Here is a 19,998-nt window from a genome sequence, read left to right as displayed (position 1 = left end):
CTGCCCTGCTAGAGGAAGGGTGGCCTTGGGAAGCAGGCGAACCCCTTACCACTTACTATTGGTTCCAGATGGTCCTGTTGGCATTATGCACTGCCTGGCTTTCACCTTCCCCTGCCCCGTGTCTCCTCCCAGCACACCAGGACCCACCCCACACCTCACCTCTTCCAAGTCACTGTTGGCTAACCTTAGCCTCACACCTCTGAGTGGCTGTTGGTCAACTCATTCATATATTGGCCAATCATTCTTGTCCTGGCCTGGGGTGGGTGGAGAGGACAGGTTTCAAAGGCCCAGTGTGAGTGGACAGGTGGCGGGACTGGCTGGAATCCTGTGTGGCCTTAGGCAGATTTCCTGAACTCTCTGAACTGCTGGCTGTCTTCTCACCTGTAAACGAAGGTCAGGCTGCCTGCTTCATAGGTTTTGAGAATTGAATTAGGTAACACAGGTCACGGGTCTTGCTGGAACTCGGTGGCCAATGAATGTTAGTTTCTCTCCCCTCCTTTCCCCTTTTCCTTGGGAGCTCCCTGGCTCCCTGGGGAGAGGAGGCTCCATGAGCACCATGACTGGAGGTCAACCCACAGTCAGGGATGAGCAGATGTCTGCACGTGGGGAATTGATACCTCAGGTGAGAGGCAGTTTTGCCTAGAAAGAGGGTGGGAGGTGTGTTAGGCAGTGGGCTTCCCCTCCCACCTGCTCACAGGCCACCCAGGGCACGTTCCCCTTGCGATCTTTTCCCTAACCTGAGCCAGCTCCTCGCCTGGTAGGACAGAAGGGACAGGAAGTCAGGGAGCTGCCACATCTGAGTGGGGCTACCCAGGGAAGGCTGTCTGGCTGGAGTGGAGGTGGGGTTGCGGAAGGGCGCCTGGGGGACATGCTCCAGGCTTTGACCTCTCGGCCCTGCAGCCTTGGGGAAATGCAAACTGAAAAATTTCCCTGATTCCAAGCAGAGGAAAAAAAAGATATAGAATTGTTTCTCGAAGTCTTCCCCACTGAGTTTATGAGCCCTGCCAGTAGCTCCTGAGCAAGCTCTACAAAAATGTTGGCAGCAAGCAGAGACCAAGAAAACATTGGTGTTTCTTAACTTAAACCAAAGTTGGAAAAAATGAGCACCAGCAGAGAGGGAGAGGAGCCCCAAACTAGACATTTCTTTATTTGCTGTTGCTATTTTGGGTCCGGCAGGCTGGCCCCGTCTGGGGGAGGGCAGGGGAGAGACTGGGGGTGGAGGGGGAAGGGGGGTCAGGCATTCCTGCCATCTCCCTGGGGCTGGTGGTTTGGAGGGGAAAAGGCTGCTAACTACCCCAGGGAGAGGACAGCTGAAGAGAACAGTCATGGGGCGGTTTCCAAGGGGCTGACACGTGGGGTCATGGGCTCCTCCAGGCTTCATTGAGGATGAACCAAAAGCAGAGAGGCTGGGGGAAGGGTGAGAGCGTCATTGCCTTGGCCTGGCAGCCCTTCCCCAGCCTCTTACCTGGATGGGCTCTGTCTCCAGCATCCAGGCCTCCTCCATCAGGGACACCTCTTACCCCGGCTTCTCTTTCCTCTTCTCAACCCACGAAAATGACTTTCTTGTCTCAGTCTGCTCCCTGTCAGAGGAGTTACTGCTCCAAGCTCAGGTACATGAAGCCCAGGCACTAAACGTTACTTCCTCTAAGGGACAATGTGATGTGTTTCTCTAAGGGTGAGGCACTTCTGCTCCTCAGGCCATATCTGACCCTGATTTCAATCCAACGGTGAAGTAGTTGGGGAGAATGCATCTCCTATGTTGGGACACTGTGGTTATTCCATTTTGGCAGAGCTTCTGAAAGTTTCAGGCTAAAAAGACCAATGAATAGTGGTTAACAAGGCTGATGAGCACTTGAAAGGGTGGAGGTATCAGATGATACACTAACATCCAGCCAAGAAACCCCCGAAAAACAAACAAACAAACAAACCCAACTGAAAACGAAGGGAGAAGCTTTAACCTTTTCACCTTCCAGACCTGGATCATCGTATCTCCTTCAGAGACGTCCTAGAACTGCATTCTCCAATATGGTGGCCATATGTGCTGTTTAAATCTAAATTAATTAAAATGAAACAAGCCCTGGCTGGCTGGCTCCGTTGGTTGGAGCATTGCCCCAGACACAGAAAGGTGGCGGGTTCAATTCCCAGTCAGGGCACATACCTGGGTTGTGGGTTTGATCCCTGATTCTTTCACATCGAAGCTCCTCTCTCTGTCTCTCGTTCTCTTCCCCTTCCTCTCTCTCTCTCAAAGCAATAAAAACATATCCTTGGGTGAGGATTAAATAAATGAAATAAAACTAAAAATTTAGTTCTTCAGTCACACTAGCTACAGTTTAAGTGGTCAGGTGCCACATGGGCTAGTGTCTACCATATTGGGCCACGTAGATAGAAATCATTAACATTGTAGCAGAACATTCCATTGGACAGTGCTTCCTAGAAGAGAACAGAAATGCGGATGCGGCGGGAGAAGAGAGAATGGGGGATGCTGGTCTCTGTAGAGAGCACGTAGGTGGGGGGATGCAGTCTTCTCCTTTGATGGGAAGGAATCTTGGCAGGTGAGGAGAAGGCATTTGATAATCACACACATCTCTTCTATGAAATTCTGATAAGTCCTTCAACAGGGCACACACCTAATGGGGTGTCAGGCTGGTATGCCCACTCCCATAAGCCCCCACTAGTTGGGCTTCTGTTCTTCTCTGGTACCCAGTATCCAATGGAGGATGTGCCCAGAGTCCGGATGCCAGTGCAGATACGGGTGAAGCTCTGGTTTGGGCTCTCTGTGGACGAGAAGGAGTTCAACCAGTTTGCCGAGGGCAAGCTCTCCGTCTTTGCTGAAACTGTGAGTGCCTGCAACCCTCCCCATGCTCCCTCACCCCCTAAGCTGCCACCAGACCCCACTCACTTCTCTATTGCTTGCTCTCCAGTATGAGAACCAGACCAAGCTGGCCTTGGTTGGGAACTGGGGCACAACGGGCCTTACCTACCCCAAGTTTTCTGATGTCACGGGCAAGATCAAGCTACCCAAGGACAGCTTCCGCCCCTCGGCCGGCTGGGCCTGGGCTGGAGATTGGTTCGTGTGTCCAGAGAAGACGTGAGTTGTGGGTAGGGTGGGCTTGGGGACCCCTCTGCCTTAGCCCTTTTTCTGAAAGGCCTCGGCCTTTTTCATTCCTCTGCCTACTCCCCCCACCTCTGCCCTGGTCGTAGGGACCTCCATCTGAGCTCCCCAGAACTGGGGCTCACTAGGCAGCGTTCCTCTCTGGAAGGGCTCTGACAATCAGAAGGCTCTTTATTATTAAATCAAAGTTGGCCTCCATCAGACTTTGCATCTGACTTTGCTACTGTTGGTTGCAGCTTTTCCTCCAAGACACCACAGAAAGCCGCTTCCTCCTCGGTGTGTAAATGCTCCTCATGTCCGAGGCCCTTTCTTCCTCAGTGTTTCTCAGAACAGCATCATCCTTCTCCACCTCACTGATACCTCTGTCTCTTTCTCCTCTCTTTTCCAGCTTGGTTGACATTCAGCATCTGTTTCTTTTAAACTTTAAAAACATTGAACTATAATTTGTATTACAGTTACATACTCAAATATTAAGCATACAACTTGATAACATTTCCCATCTCTATAGTTATCTATTGAGTTTCAACTACCCCCAGGCGTAGGTGTCTTCAGTTGGTCTTTCCTTTTCTTTCTTTTTCTTGGGGCGATGTCTTCTTCTGCCCTTGAGTGTCTCTGGTCTCCCTGGTCTCCTTTCTCTCTCCCCCCATGATTCTGACCCCTCCTCACGGTCTCCCCTCTGCCTGTCTTATTGTGGGTTGGGGTGAAGCGATTGCAGGAAGGTTGGCCCAGGCCTGGGCTGCTCTGCTGGAGGCTGTGGGTGGATGGGGGCAGGGATCTCTTCAGCAGAGGCGCTGACTGTCCCCCGCCCACAGCCTGCTCTATGACACTGATGCGGGCCACCTGAGCTTCGTGGAGGAGGTGTTTGAGAACCAGACCCGGCTCCCTGGAGGCCAGTGGATCTACATGAGTGACAACTACACGGACGTGGTAAGGGGGTGCTCCAGGCGGGTGGGTTCCACTTTCTTGGATCCTATAAATGGGGGCCTGAGAGGGACCTGTGATTCAGAGAAGGGTGGGACCTTTTCTCTCTTGATCCCACGTCCCCAGCCTCTGTGCTTTGGTTACCAAAGGGACAGTGTGAGGTCTGGCTCGGGTAGGACTTGACCTGAGTCACACCTGGGGCATCTTTCCAGCCTCCCTGATCATGCCCGTCTCTCCTCATGCTTGCCTGTCCCTTGTTGCCCAGAACGGGGAGAAGGTGCTTCCCAAGGAGGACATCGAGTGCCCATTAGGCTGGAAGTGGGAAGATGAAGAGTGGTCCACAGACCTCAATCGGGCCGTTGACGAGCAAGGTGGGTGGCACATGGAACCCGGTGAGCCCCGCCCACTCTGGCGAGCTCACAAGGTGTGCTGATGGGGACAGCTGAGTGCAGGGCACCTTGGCCTGGGGACTTCCTGGGTTAGCCCTCACTGCAAGCTACAGGCTAGGAGTCAGTGGCCGCTAGTGAGTCTGTGAGCATGCCCCAAATGAAGAGATAGCTCTGGAGAGATGGAGAGTGGCTGGGCCATGAGTGATGGGTGTCCCTCCCCCAGGCTGGGAGTACAGTATCACCATCCCCCCGGACCGGAAGCCAAGGCACTGGGTCCCTGCTGAGAAGATGTACTACACACATCGTCGGCGGCGCTGGGTCCGCCTGCGCAGGAGGGACCTCAGCCAGATGGAGGCGCTGAAGAAGGTGAGCCCAGTGGATGGTGGGTGGGAGTGAGGTCTTGGTGTGGGAAGGCAAGCTGGGAACAAACACACACAGATGTGCAAAGGACATGTATAAGGCACACGAGCTCACTCGAGATGCTCACAGATCACATTCAGCACATGCACACATCACACCCAGCACAAACCCAGATACACACAGAACACAAGTAGCACACACACAGATCACATTTTACACCTAACACATGCAATATCACCCCCCCACACACACAGATCACAGTCAGCACATGCACATCCCACACCTACCACACACAGTGTCACACTCAGCACTCACACTGAATATGCACACACCTGCTCCAGAGTCCCACAGATGCCCATGTCTGCACAGCCTCAGAGACCACCTCCCCCGGCCTCTGGTCTGTGTCCTTCCCTCCCAAGCACATATGGAATTGTACCCCAAGAACCAGGTCTCCCCATGCGGGAGTAGCTTTTGGCAGGACCCATGTCCCTTCCTCCCCTTGAGCACAGGGAATCTAGAGACTGATGTCATTGGGTCCAGGGAAAGGCAAGGCTCTTGGGCAACAAACTGTTCGTGGTGCCATGAAGGAGACAGACTTCACTCTCTGTGAAGGGACTCGGGGACAGAAGGGAAGGCCCGCCAGGCAGTGTGCCTCCCTCCCTCACCACCAGTGTCCCTCCTAGACAGGGGCGATGCTGGCCCCTAGGACTGGTCCTGGTCACCGAGCTCATGGCCCAGATCTAGGGCAGTCACAGGCCACCCTTTATTGGGAGCCGGAGAGGAAGGGGTTTCCAGGCCCACCTCCATGCTCGGTAAAGGGGAGAGTGGGGAGGGGGGTCCCTCCATGGCTGAGTTAGGCCCAGCATCAGGGGAAGAAGAGCTGGGGCTGGGAACTGAGATCTCCATTTTGCCTCTGCACCGCGGACCCCCTTCCATTTTATAAGCTGGGATGTGAAGAAGAAAAAGGAAATGACAAGACAACCTTGGATTCACGAAATCCACCCAAAATCCAAACAAACAAACAAACCTGAAGCTCAGTCATCACCACTTCAGTCTATCTTCCCTTCCTGGCTCCTCAGTTCTCCCCGCAGCCTAGGGAGTATCTTTCCCTCCTGGTGTTCTGACCCAGAGTTCTTGTCACTGCAGAAGCTGCTCAGAGGGTTCCCCCTCCAGGCAGCCCTCCCAGGTTTTCCCATCTAGAGGGTGCTGGTGTGCGGTGGGAGGGGAATTGTGGAGGGCAGGAAGGGTGCTGCTGGAGCTGAGCCCAGGACTCCCTGCAGGCCCGCCAGCGGCCTCTGAGTCGGCCCCGTTCTCCCCTCGCAGCATAGGCAGGCAGAGGCCGAGGGCGAGGGCTGGGAGTACGCCTCGCTCTTTGGCTGGAAGTTTCACATGGAGTACCGCAAGACAGACGCCTTCCGTCGCCGCCGCTGGCGCCGCCGCATGGAGCCGCTGGAGAAGACGGGGCCTGCAGCTGTGTTCGCCCTCGAGGGGGCCCTGGTATGTCCCCTGCCCACCGGGCCTGGGTCGGGTGGGGTGCAGCTGGGGTTCCCAGGAATGTTCAGGGCCGATGCAGAGGAGGCAGGGGCCCCAGGATAGAACTTTGGACAGAACATTGACCAGGTACTGTGGCTTCGGGTCCTCTGGGGCTGCATGTGGAGAAAGTGGACACAAATCTCAGTCTTTCTACCATAAAACGGCTCCTGTTTTGGTACCAGAAGACCTGCTGCTTCTGTGCAGAGTCAGGATGGGAGCAGGGGGAGAGGCCTCGGCCCCCTGATGGTCTGCCTTGTGCCTGGAGCCGAGGGACCCCATTCTTCTTGGAGAGGCTGGCACGGGCTGGGCTGGGGAGGCTTTGGCCTACAGGTTTAATGACCCCAGAATTCCTTGGTTGGACCTGAGTCTCCTGGGACAGGCCATTGTATCCCTAGGAATTTTGGGAGAGATGTGCCTCCAAAACTGAGCCCCAGCCCGGCTGTCCTGCCCAGTGCACACTTTCTGGAGCCAGTGGAACGGGGGTGGGGGGGGGGGGGTCAGCTCAAAGTTATCCAGGGTCTGCATGCTGTGTTCCCCCAAAGAGATGAGCAGGCCCTGCCAGGATAGTCTGAGTGGGGACATGTCCTGTTCCCTGCTCTGTTGGCCTGGGGATTCCTGGACATGGAGTGAGATGTCCAGGATGAGACACACCCCCTCCAAAATCCAGCCACAACTGTCCGCCCCCTGAGCTGGAGGCTTTGGGTTGTGACCCTGGGAGCAGGTCCCACCAGCTGTTTTGGCTGATGGAATCTGAGCGAGTTCATGTGCAGCCAGCTGTGCGTGTGCGTGGGAGTATTTGGTTGGGGTGAGGAGCTTTGAGTCTTAACCCTGGGCCAAGGCTGGGTACCCATTTGTGGGGCAGCGCAGCTACCAGGGCTGGGGGAGTAGAGTGGGGTGGGGCTGGGGAGTAGAGTTGGGTGGGGCTGGGGAGTAGAGTGGGGCAGGGCTGGGGAGTAGAGTGGGGCAGGGCTGGGGAGTAGAGTGGGGCGGGGCTGGGGAGTAGAGTGGGGCGGGGCTGGGGAGTAGAGTGGGGCGGGGCTGGGGAGTAGAGTGGGGCGGGGCTGGGGAGTAGAGTGGGGCGGGGCTGGGGAGTAGAGTGGGGCGGGGCTGGGGAGTAGAGTGGGGCGGGGCTGGGGAGTAGAGTGGGGTGGGGCAGGGGGAGTAGAGTGGGGCGGGGCTGGGGAGTAGAGTGGGGCGGGGCTGGGGAGTAGAGTGGGGCAGGGCTGGGAAGTAGAGTGGGGCGGGGCTGGGGAGTAGAGTGGGGCAGGGCTGGGGAGTAAAGTGGGGCGGGGCGGGGCAGGGGAGTAGAGTGGGGTGGGGCTGGGGAGTACAGGGGGCAGTTCTGTGACTCCCTTGGTCTTGTCTGAAAGAGCCTGGCTCAGGCACAGGGCAGGGCCTGGCAGTGGTCGTGTGGCTCCAGCTGGGGGTTCGGGACATAAAGACTGTGGCAGACCTAACAGTCAGGGCCAGGGCCGAGGAGGCTGAGCAGGCACCTAAGGATCCAAGACTTGTTTTCTTCAGTGGAAACTCAACTCAAATGCCTAAAGCTGTGGTTTTCAACCTTTCTAATGCCGCGACCCTTTAATACAGTTCCTCATGTTGTGGTGACCCCCAACCATAAAATTATTTTCGTTGCTACTTCATAACTGTAATTTTGCTACTGTTAAGAATCGTAATGTAAATATCTGTGTTTTCCGATGGTCTTAGGCGACCCTGCTAGTGGTTCTCAACCTGTGGGTCGCGGCATTAGGAAGGTTGTGAACCACTGGCCTAGAGGGAGAAGAGGTGTTTCAGGGCTCAGATAGCTAGACAGAGCCCAAGAGATGAATGAGGCATTAGTTTGGCGGGAAATGGGTCCACGCAGTGTCCCAGGACTATGTTTCTAACGTGGTCTCCTGTCTGGTCTCATTCTCACACCGGCTCCGTCCATGTGATAGCAAAGATGGCACTTGTGGCAAAAGGCTGAGAACATCTTTATAACCAGCAAAGCCCTGCTGGGTAGAATAGCTTGGCCCTCCTGGCATCCTCTGTTTTGCTCACACCGGAGACCGTGAGGAGAGGAGAATGCCACTTTCTTGGTAGCGCCAGTAGCAGTCCCGTGTGGCTGACTGGCCCTGGAGCCTGGGCGAGGAACCGAGTGTTCTGATTGGCTGTCCTGGGCCAGGAGTTTTTTCTGTGGTTGACAGCATCACAAGGTGGGGGAGAGGAAAAGAAAACCGCAAATAGTGCTGGGCAAAGAGCTACAGATGATGACCACGGACCCTATTCAGTGAGCAGCAGGAGCCAGAGTGGGCTGCTAAGCGGAATGTGCTGGTCAGAGCTGGGCTTTAGGACCAGTAATGAAGGAGCCGTGGGGGCTGGTTGGAGGGAGAGCCTCCCATCAGAAGACCATCAGGAATCTGGGTTAGGGACCAGGACGCAGTGGCCATGTGGGATGGGAGCTGTGGACCAGAGTGGAAGTGGAGTGGCAGGGCCTGGGGAGGAAAGGGTCAAATGGGCTCAGAGGCTCTGCTGGGTGCACAATGGGGCGATTCCCATCGCCAGGCCACAGGCGGGGTGGACCTGGGGCAGTGATGAGTTCACGGCTGGCCCTGGCAAGTCTGACACACATGGTGAGCTGCTGTGTGGGAAAGACGGATGTGGCGGCCGCCTGCCAGGCGGCCCAGGGCAGGGAGGCCAGGGGGCACGGGGGCTGAGCGTCAGCTGTGAGGTGTTGGGCAGGAGGAGAGCGTGCACAGGCCAGAGGTGCGCGGAAGTACGTGGATGGAAGCGTGGATGGGCTCTGGGGCTGCGAGAAGATGAGCAAACCCAGTAAAGCTGTCTGAGTCTGACGTAGAGAAAGAACCAGGCAGACAGGATGGATAGTGTTTAGGTGTGGCCGGCATCGGGACAGGGCCATAGGCCCATTTGACAGGAGCTGTCTGACCACTCTGTACTTCAGTGAATAGAACCTCCATCTGCACCAATACACAAGCAAGCACACACACACACACACACACACACACACGCATGTACACACCTGCACACACACACCCCTTCCATGGTCATCTTTACATGCTTCCTGCCAGGACCAAGGCCAGCCTGGGCTCCTATCCCAGAGCCTGCTGTTCTTCATCCTGGGATGTACTGATGCCCAGCCAGGCACAGGGCAAAAGTCCCACCTGCAGGCAGGAGGTTTGGTTTCCTGGGTTCCAGGACCCAGCTACTATCCCAGGCACTGGTCTTTGCCCACTGGCCACCGATGCCTGAGGATACACCTGGCAGGAGCGTGGTGGGTCATGGTGAAGGTTTAGTTCCAATTCTGCTTTCTCTGCTTCCTAGCTATGGACCGGTCTTTTATCTCTTTAGTGACTCTGTTACCTCATCAGGAAAGTCACTGCATTCTAGGGGTGCTGTTAGGATTAAGGACATGATGCATGTAAAGAGGTGCTTCTCAGCTCTTAGGAGCATAGGAGCCACCTGGGGATCTTTTTGAAATGCACACTCTGCATTCAGTGCTTGGGTGGGGCCTGAGAGCCTCCATTTCTAACCAGCTTCCGGGTGATGCGATGCTCCTGGTCCAAGGACCACCTTTGGGTATCGAGGATGTAACGTGCACAGAGCATCATGAAGGTGAGGGAGGTGGTCACATTGCCCTCCTCCCCCACCCCCACTGGGTACCCTGAGAGAGGCAGGGTGTGTCCGTTCTTGGCTGAAGGTGTGTGGCCAGGGTCCTGGACAGGGAGGCAGGGAAAGATGACATGTTCTCCCTGCTCCTTGGAGGGAGAAGTGTGTTCTTTGCTTCAGATGATCCCCGGATTGGATGGTGGAGGCCTGACCCCTGGGGAATGCCTGTCTGGTTAGAAAGAGAGACCTTCACATGTGAATGTGCATAAACCCAGTAGAATTTGCACCCAGAGGTGCCAAATAAGAGTCATTCCAGAGTGACTTTTTGGAGGAGGACATTGAGCTTGAAGGAGTTTAGGGAAAGACTGTGTGTGGGTGGTGGCCCTCCTGGTAATCTGACATTGCTGGGTGTCTGGGCCCAAGGACCAGGCCTGTGGTGCCCCCTTGCCTAGTAGCACCCCTCCCCGGGCCCACATCTTCCCCAGCAAGCTGGCCTCGCTTGCCAGCTCTCCTCCTGAAGACGTCTCGCTGGAAGGCAGGCTCTGTCTGCTCATTAGCACGGGCAGCCTTTCCCTGAAACCTTCCGCTGGGGCCAAGCCTGGCTCCCTCCATGGAGCAGGAGGCCCTGGCTCCGTCTGCTAATCGTCTGCTGTCTCCATCGTGAGCATTATTTTATTTTCGTATTATTCTTTTTCCAGCTAATATCCTGGCATTCCCAAAGACACCGGGTTTCATAATCTCCCTGGCGTTCCCAGGGAGCTGGGAAGCGGAGCACAAAGCTGCTATTATGGCGCGTTCCATCCAGCCTCCCTCTCCTGCCCCACACCCATTGCTGCCGCCACCGCGGGCTCCCACCCAGTCACCCCTCCTGACGCCACTGGCCTCTCTGGGAACTCTGGTGACGGCTGCCGGGATGAGCTCACAGAATCCATCCTGTCGCTCTTGCCCTGGGCCTGCCCTCCACACACAAGGATTTTTCCAGAGCCCCGTCACTGAGCTTGGCCCTGAGTGTCAGGAAGGGTTTTCTGAGATGCCTGATCCTGGGCAGGGAGGGGAGGAGATGGAGACTCGGCAATTTGTTCTCATAGCCTGGGAGTTTTTAGAGCTGGAAGGAGCTTTCATGTTCGAAAGGCGCTCTCCACCTGGCTTTGGAGCTGCTGGAGCCTCTTGAAATTGGATGCGAAGTTGTGGGTGTGCATGCATGTGCACGTGTGTCTGATATGTAATCATATGTGTCGTGTGTACATGCACAATACGCATGCAAATTGCATGTATGCATGTGATACACCTGTGCAGGTGTGTGCAATGTGTACGATGCATGCACGTGTGTGGCCTGTGTGTGCATTGAGCACATGTGTGTCTGTGATGGGAAATCCTGGTGAAAGGTCCATGGTTTTCTTCAATTCTAATGAGAATCTAGGACCCCAAAGAGGGTAGGAAAGACCAAATTCCATTTTGCCCTGTACCAAAGACCAGGCTGAGAGCTTTATAAGCACTGTCTCATTCTGTCCTCACAGTGACCCCAGAAGGCTGGATTCTGTTATTAGGCCCATTTTATAGTTGCAGAGACTGAGGTTCAGGATCACGTTGTCCAATATGGTAGCCACTAGCCAGCATATGTGGCTATTGAGATTTACATTTAAAGTAATTAAAATAAGAAAATTCAGTTCCCCAGTCACACCAGCCCCATTTCCAGGGCCCAGTAGCCACGCCTGGTGAGCACCTGGGACAGTGCTGCTCCACAACAGCTCTGAGTCCCTCTGTTGCCCCAGAAGAAACTGAGTCCTGAGAAGGAATCTGCCCAGTGGCACAGCACGAGTCAATCTGGAACCAAGGCCAGAATAGTGGCTCTTCTGCCCTCTCTCCCTAGGATCGTCCCACACCTGTTCAGGCATAATGTCCCTGAGTGGGTCTGAGGGAGGACCCTGGCATCTGGCTAGAGCCCTTGGGTGTGGGCATCACCCTCTTGTCTTGTAGTCAGGTCGCTTGGCCTCCCTGGAGCAGGGGGGGAGCTGTACCAAGGCCCACCCAGGAAGCCTCCAAGTTGGCTGGCAGAGGCCTGAGTCCTGACCAGAAGTGGGGAGGACCTACAGAGATAGGAATCAAGCCCCAGCTAGGGGCAGGGAAGGGCCGCTGGGAGCCAGAAGTGCTAGGAGAGGGGGTCAGGGAGAGGCTGGTGCCAGAGAGAGTAATTTGAGATCTGAACTGGTGAAAAGGAGGAGAGATGTGGGTGGGGAGGAGAGGAGCCATCTCTGGACCTGGATGGAGCTGTTGTGCACAGGGCACCTCGATATTGTGCCCATAGCGGCACTTGGAGCAAGGGCAGCGCCTGGGAGGTGAGAGGGGTTTGCCTCGTTAAGTAGCCAAGGCCCGTGACAGGGTTGGCTCTTATTGAGAGGTGGCTCCCGGTGTCCCTGGATTCTGTTATTGAATATGCAAATTGAGCACCTGTTCTGGGCTTGGCATTGTGCTAGCAGGGCAGCTTAAGGGCTGGCTGCCAGCCCTGTCAAGCAGGGCCTCCCTGCCCCTCCTGCTCCCCCACATGGACAAACATTTGGGTAATTCCTCTAACTGTGAACACCCTGGCTCAGTCTAGCTCAAAGTTAGGATATCATGTCTGAAGGGCCCAGCTATGTGTCTTTGTAGCCGCGACAAAGCGCCAGCGTGTGAAAGTGTGTGTGTCACAGCGAGTGATGTGCTGGTGCCCCGATGTATGTCATTGTACATGCATGAGGTCTGCCCCCACCGTTCCCAGGGTGACCTTAGAATTCACTGTCTGGTCTGGGACACTATTAGGAACTATGCCAGAACACAGGTAGGGCCATTCCTGGCAAACTGGGACATATAGTATCCTCATTACCGAGGCGCTCTGTCGTGGGATAGAACCTGCTAGAGCGTACCCTGCAGCCTCCACATGCGAAGACGTGGAAACCCTGGAGGGACACACGCACACATGCAGGCGGACACTCACGCCAGCCCACACGTGGCATCGTGGATTCTTCAGGTTTCCTGATTCCACTCCCGCTCCCCAGGGGCCGGCCGGGAGTTTTGCAAGGAGTTTAGCAGCTGCTTCCAAGCCTTGGCTCCAGCTGTGAATTAAATGGGGTTGCACCCTCAGCTGCTATTCCACTTAAGGTTGTGATCAGCCCCAAGGAGGAAGGGAGGTCTGTGTGTTCCCGAGTTCCCTCTTTTAAAGGGTTCTCCTCCTCTGGCCTAGCCGGCTGGCCTGTGTGGGGTTTCCCTAGAAACCGAGACCAGGGCAGTAAGGGCAGTGATGTGGGCCCTTGACCTCCAAAGGCCTTGCCTTGGCAGTTGGCCCTCTCCTGCCCCAGAGCCCTGCTCAGGTCCTGAGTTCTGTGAGGAAGCAGGATTTTCTCTCTGGCCCTTTATGGACAAGTTTGCCAGCTGTTCTAGAGCACTTGCTATGTGTCAAGCATTGCCCTCTTCCCTGTTCCCATATCTCACTTAACCCTCCCAGCGATCCCAAGAGATGGGTTTTAGTAGTATTCCCAATTTACAGTTGCGTAAACTGAGGCACAGAGAAGACAAATAACAATCTGGCTGTTTTCTGACATGAGTATTGTGAACAGTCATGTGGACAATGATGGGGCTGTGCTGTTTGTAGCACTCTACCCTACACCACTGTGTTGCTATTTGGATGTCCCAGCAAGACCACAGTGAAGAAGAGATCCTGGCAGGTCACCCTAGGGCTGTGCAGGTCTTTTTCTCTGGAAAAGAATCCAGACAACAAATTCAGCCTGGTTTGTAGCACTTGCTGATTCCCATGGTGTAAATATCTCTGCCATGGCCCATTTCATGCCAGCAATGTGACATCATGCAGGTGGATATGGGAAGGCGTGGGCAGTAGTAGCACATGGTACTATATACCCTATAGATATACTAGACATAGCCTCAGGAGCCGGACAACAGTAAAAAGTAGTAAAATAATTAGGAGGTAATGAGTTTGAACATTTATCACCTTTGTTTTTTGAATGAATTTCAGTAGTTATACATTTATAGGATTTGGCTTTTACAAAGGGCCGTGTTTAACAACCGCCTTGCAAAATGGCTGAAAATTTAACGATCTGTTCTCATGAGCCCTGTGAGTGGGCCCCAGCCCCTGCTGCTCTGGGGGTGGGGTGGGGTCCTGATCCTGTTTACATAATAGAAGAGATGGGGGTCTTCAGTAGTAGCTCCCTTCCCAACATCTCTGTCACTTGTTCTTTGGGTCCATCATGCATAGGAATTGAGTTTTCCCCATAAAGCGAGGAGGGCAGCTGACCCCCCATGTCCATCTGCTTGACTGTGTAGGGAAGGGGATACCCTGGTGGGCGCCCAGGATACCTCCAAGGCTCTGTGGTCTCCTTCCTGACCACCGTGGGTGTGGCTGCTGTGGCTCTGTCTCCTGCCTGCTCAGCCCCGGGGAATCCCACTGTGAAGCCTGTGTCCTCTTGCTCTGCCCCTTCTGTCCCCCTCCTGCCTCCGCTCTATAGATCCTGGCCCAACCTCTAGACCTGTGTGGGGCAATGTGCTATTACCAGAAGGAGGAGGTGTGTATGTGATAGACAGCGTGTGGTGCAGAAGGAATCTCAGACACGCGAGAGGTCTCATGCTGCTCTGCGGGTCCAGTTCAGGCCAGTTGAGGAATTCCCTGCATTGAAACTGCTTGTTTCCATAGGACCTGCCCATCTCCCAGTGTGGTGGCCACACTGAGGTCCTGGGGCAGAACCATCAGCAGGCTGAGGTGGGCTGGGCCTCTGGCTCTGGGGACCCCTGGGGGAGCCCCTGGCATCTGGGAGGGAGAGTGCTCCTTACTATTCTGAGCTCAGGCTGTCCCGGGAGCCCTGGCTGCCAGCTGGGCAGCAGCAGTTGGAGGCCACCCAGTCCCCTGGGCGAGCGGCAGGATCCCTTACACAGCTAGCCCCAAGACAGAGTGCGTGGCCGCAGACCGCGTGGCTGCCAGCCCCAGCCCGGGAGTCTCATTGCCATGAGCTATGGAGGCAGGAATGTGACTGTGGGAAACCCAATGCCCTGGGCCTGGCCCTGGGGCTGAGGAAGAGGGTGCGTGTGCAGTGGGAGTGAAGGTCGCCGGGTGGAAAAGGAGCATCAGCCACCCCTGCAGCCTGGCTCTGCCTGGGCTCCAAGGGAGAGCAGAGAAAGCCAGCCCTCCCTCTCCTGGCTGTGCCTCCCCGCTGCCCCAGCTCACCCCTCTAGCCAGCCTTCCCCTGAGCTCACGGGTGGGCCTCCAGCACGCTGCTGCTCTTCCTGTTCTAGCACCCTTCTTCGTGCCCTTCCTTCAGGGAGACTTCCTGAATGGGACCGTCCAAGGGCCCACGTTGGTCCTTTCACCCCACAGATGGCCCCACCCTGGGATGCAGTGATGCCACATCACTTGTCCTTCCTGTAGTGGTGTCAGGCCCCGAGCCTCCCAAGGGTGGGAGGGTGCTGTCCAATGCATACTTTCCTGTCCCTTCCCCTGGGACCGTAGGCCCGGGCACTCCTGGCTTAGGGTGGGGAATGCTGGGATTCACGTGGTAAGTCTTCAATGGATACTTACCCAGTGCCAGACACTGGGCTGGGTGCAGGGGAGAGAGGAGTGTGCGTGTCTTGCGTGTGCACACGGAGAGATGGATGCAGGAGAGAAGCTAGGAGAGGCTGGGTAGGGGACGCTGATGCAGGCAAGGCAGTCAAGGAGGTGCCTAGGCCTTAGTGATGACTGAACCGAAGGAAGAGCTCAAGTTAGCACATCAGGGAGGATATTCCAAGGGGGAGGGAGCAGCCCGTGCAAAGGTCCCGTGGAAGAGAGAAGGTGGTGGATTCCAAAATTACAGAAAACTGAAGGGCAGACAGTAAGGAGGGGAGAGTATTGTTTAACACAAGACTGGAGAGATGAAGGAGTTAAACTGACACCCTTAACACCATTTACTGAGTGCCAGGTACCTGCCAAGGGCAGTGGGTGCATTTTATTTAATATTCCCCAGTGGTTCTCAACTGGGGGAAATTTCTATTCCACACCCCATTCCCGAGGGGACATTGGACAATGTCTGGTGAGGGGTGGGGGATGCTATGGGCATCTACTGGGAAGAGGCCCTGGATTCTGCTAAACATTCAACAACACATAGCACAGCCCCAACATATAATGACCTGGCCCTAAATATCCGTAGTGCCAAGGTTGGAGATACCTGTATTTTTATAGTCCTCCCACTGGGTGTTCTCACAATTGACACTTTATAATGAGGAACCTGAGTTTTAGGAACTGAGCTTCCCTGAGGCATGCCAGCTGCCCTTCCCTGATCCACACGGTGTGTTCCAGGCAAGTTCCTGACTCCCGGAGACTCAGTTTGAGGCCATGGCTGGGTTGGGAGGGGGAGCTGGCCTCCTTTCTGCTCCTGGGATCTGAGCGGATGCGTGGAGAGCTCAGGTCACCCTGTGAGGGTCAGAAGACTGAAAGCTCTGAGGGTGGAATTCTGCCCTGGGTGAGAACCAGGGCCTGGTTAGTGGGTGTCCCGCAGCCCACCTCCTGTTCTCCCTGCTTCTTCCCAGCAAGCGCCGTCTGTCTCTGTGAGCTAGGGGGAGAAAGGAAGGAGGAGGCAGGGCCACATTTGGGTGGCAGATGGGGGCGGGGGTGGGGTGGGGATGGAAGAGGGCCGGTGGAGTGGCAGGGCGGGGTGGTGGTCAGGGGTGTTGGCAGTGGGCCCCTCCTCTGGGGCCAGGACAGATGGAGGACCCCTGGTTGTGTGAGGGGCATTCCTGGAGGACACACTGGTTTCTCCCTCTGAAGAATGGTCCTTCTCAGGGCCTGAGATACCTGGCCTCGCCTTTGTGGAAATCCCAGGGAGGGGGACACCCTTTCTGATCGCAGGCGGTGGCCCTGCCCTTGGACGGAGACCCAGAAAGTGCTGCCAAAGTCCTAGACAGAAGCCTTGGAGGGAGTGGTGCTGATGGAGGCGGCTAGGGGAGGCCCTCTAGAGGAGGTGTGAGGTGAGTGGGGATGTGCACTGGCAGTGATCCGCAAGCAGGGAGGTCCCTGTAGGCACCTGGAGGGAGAGAAGGAATTCTGGGGCTGTGTGCAGCAGAGGCAGCCTCGCTCCTTAGCTCGCCCCAGCTACCTACGTTTGGGGAGGAGGGGGCACATGTGTGTTGCCAGGCTAAGGCGAAGGGGCTATAGAGTCCTGGACCTTCAATCCCACCCCAAGCGGAACCTTTCCCCCTTCCCCCAACTAAAGTGCACTGAGCTGATGTGCTATGCGTTGTTGCACCCGGGGGCTGGCCAAGCCATTTCCAGCGTCCTGATCTGCTTTCCTTGGCGTGCCTGCACCTCACGCCTGGGGTGGCCTGCTGGGCCCCCCAGGTCCAGCCCTATGTGCAGCCTCACAGACCCTGAAACTGGGAACGGTTAGCTGTTGGACTTGGTGCATGCTCTGGTGGGATGCCAGCACACAGCCAGGCCAGACGCCTCTCCTCGTGGGAATGCAGGATGCTTGGGGGCCACACCTGCCTGGGAGGGAGGATCCAGGCTTGCTGGCCTTTGGGTCTTTCTGTAGTAGCCTTCCCTGTCTGTAGTATGATACCCTCCCTCTTATCCTGCTCCTGTGTATGTGGTGTGTGTGTGTGTGTAGAGACTGAGGGCTGTAGCTCCTGAAGTGTCTACTTTTCCAGCTCCTGGAATAATGTGGAACAACTATGGGATGTATGAATACCACCCCTAAGCACAATTGCTAACTCCATAGTTTATGACTTAATCCCCCCCGCCCCGTCCTGACTGTGCCCCATTTCTCTCATAATAGCAAACATTTATTGAGCATTTATTATGTGCCAAGTGGTATGCTAAGAACATGTAATTTTTCTCCTTAATAATCACAGCAACTATGAGACAGATACTGTAGGATTTTCTCGAATTTACGGAGACTGGTTCAGAGAGGTTAAGCAACCTGCCCAAAGTCACACAGCCAGCAATTGGCAGGGTCAGAATCTGAACCCAAGTAATCTGGTTCTAGAGCTTGTGTTAAAGTTGTGGCCAAAGGAGGGGGTCACTTCCTCTCCCTGTCAGAGAGGGGGGTGTCCTGTGGTGGGAGCTAGAGCCTGCCCAGGTATAGTAGAACCTCGGTGTCCCCTGGGAGAGCCAATGAACACGTCTTTCCAATATGCGTGTTTTATGGAACCCCCTTTCAGGATGGAGCAGAGGAAGACTGGCCTACCTTTCGGATGCATTTCTTTGTTGACCCTGAGTGACCAGGACAGGACTGGGACGATTAATGGCTCTCCTGGCTAGGGAACAGCATAAGCTTGGGATGGGAGCAGACGGGAGCCTGGACCATCTTTGAGGAGCATGGCTGGCCTGAAGCTGAGGACTGGCTTTGAGGGAAATAAGCCCTGGTGTTAGATGGGAAAGATGGACCAGGTCATCGGGTCTGACGAGGACCATTCAGGTAGTGAGAGGCACTGAAAGATTTGGGCTGGGGAGCCAGTGGTGACTGTAGGTAATGACGCTGTGCTGGCTCTGCGTGTGGGCAGATCGGAAGTGGGATGACCAGCGTCCAGAGAGGCTTCTTGGACAGGGGTCTGGGCTGGGGCCTGAGGGTGGGCATGGTTTGGAGAGGGGAGGCACAGAAGTGGCCCTGTGCTTTGTATTTGGAGGCATTGGGGACTGGGTAGCTCCAGGGCTCCCTAGGAGAGGCTAAGATTCTTGAGAAATGTTTGCAGGTGGGGATCCCGGCTGCCCAGGAGAACGGCTCTGGGAAGTGGCCATTTTGGGTGGGCCTGGGTCGGTGGGGGGGATGAACAGGCCATCCACTGGGAGGCCAGGGTTTCCTTTCAAGGGTATGTGTGCTTGTATGCTAGGAAGAGGGACTGGGCAAGGAGCAGGTGTGGGAGAGGGGAGAGGGACTTAGAGAAATCTGCATGACAGCAGCAGGAGTGGACAGCATGGGAGTGCTGTCCAGCTCTCCCCAGCCCCACTGCTGAGCTCCTGGCTGAGGAAGGCTGGTGGGCCTGATGTCATAGAAAGCCCAGGCTGGGAGGCTGGGCTGGGTGTGAGTAGAGCATTTCTTATTCTTGTATGGGCCTTGGTCCCTATTGGGTCACCAAGCCTCCCAAGCCACACAGAACCCCCATGAGTGGTGGCAGTGTGGCAGAGGTGTCAATGGGGCATCCCTGAATCAGGAGGTAGACATGGGGTCCAGGGGAGGTGGTTGATTGCCCGGTGGTTAGACCCCAGTGCTAATGAGGACAATGGGGAAGGGGAATGACCATATAGCTTTAAGCACGGACTGGTTTCTGAGCCTCAGTGTAGACCTGCAATGCCTCTCTGGCCTCAGCCTGAGCTCATGAACCCATGCTCAGGGGTGGACAGAGATGCTAGACTGGGCCTCCAGACTTTGCCTCTTCTTAACTCATCCTGGTGGGCAGATCACCACTGGATTTCCCCCGCAGATCCTCTTAAAGTCCCACATTCTATCAAACTCCAACCCCGTAGACTGGAGCAACTCAAACTTCTATTCTGACTTGTCTGGTCTCCACTAGAGAGGGAGAAAAATTTCCCCGTGGACTTGACATTGGAGTCTGTGGGCTATAGGAGAGGATGAGCTACCCTAGGGTGAAGTTGGAGGCTGATGGGCCAGCTCTCAGCAGCTGAGGAGCATTGTCTAGAGGTCTCCTGACCTGGGGACTGGGCTCTCTGGGTCAGCCTCACTGTCATCCTCAGGCATGGGGTCAGAATCTGTCCTGACCAGCTCTGTGTCTCCAGGGTGGTGTGGTGGATGACAGGAGTGAGGATTCCATGTCCGTCTCCACCTTGAGCTTTGGCGTGAACAGACCCACGATTTCCTGCATCTTCGACTGTAAGTGATGCTTTGAGGTGTCTATGGGGTGATATGGTTGGGTGTGTGATCTTTTGTTTCTATTTGAATGGGGCTATATGTTCAGGTGTGTATGTGGGGCCGTGGAGAACGGAGTCTGTGTTCTTTTGGTAAGTCAGTGTCTTCTGGTGTGTGTGTGTGTGTGTGTGTGTGAGTGTGTGTGTGTGCCTGCACACGCACATGCCCGTCTATGTATGGTGTGTCACCTCTAAGCTTCAAA

General features: G+C 55.5%; 1 protein-coding gene across 7 annotated transcripts in view; it reads left to right on the top strand.

The window, feature by feature from the left end:
- DYSF (dysferlin) overlaps positions 1 to 19,998 on the top strand; it is a 208,304-nt gene that overhangs the window by 110,136 nt on the left and 78,170 nt on the right. For all 7 annotated transcript variants that reach the window (XR_013961376.1, XM_080683296.1, XM_080683294.1 and 4 more), the window contains 7 exons: positions 2,705 to 2,836; positions 2,922 to 3,088; positions 3,925 to 4,039; positions 4,299 to 4,404; positions 4,646 to 4,788; positions 6,106 to 6,279; positions 19,667 to 19,760. Coding sequence is in view for 6 of the 7 variants with exons in the window: in XM_080683296.1 (XP_080539422.1) it covers positions 2,705 to 2,836; positions 2,922 to 3,088; positions 3,925 to 4,039; positions 4,299 to 4,404; positions 4,646 to 4,788; positions 6,106 to 6,279; positions 19,667 to 19,760 (931 nt within the window). In the remaining variant the exon portion in view is untranslated. The remainder of the gene's footprint in view (positions 1 to 2,704; positions 2,837 to 2,921; positions 3,089 to 3,924; positions 4,040 to 4,298; positions 4,405 to 4,645; positions 4,789 to 6,105; positions 6,280 to 19,666; positions 19,761 to 19,998) is intronic.

Source organism: Plecotus auritus (assembly GCF_963455305.1).
Source record: "Plecotus auritus genome assembly, chromosome: 8".
Classification (NCBI taxonomy): Eukaryota; Metazoa; Chordata; class Mammalia; order Chiroptera; family Vespertilionidae; genus Plecotus; species Plecotus auritus.
Note: the sequence above shows the minus strand (reverse complement) of the source record. Positions and strands in the feature narration are given on the sequence as shown.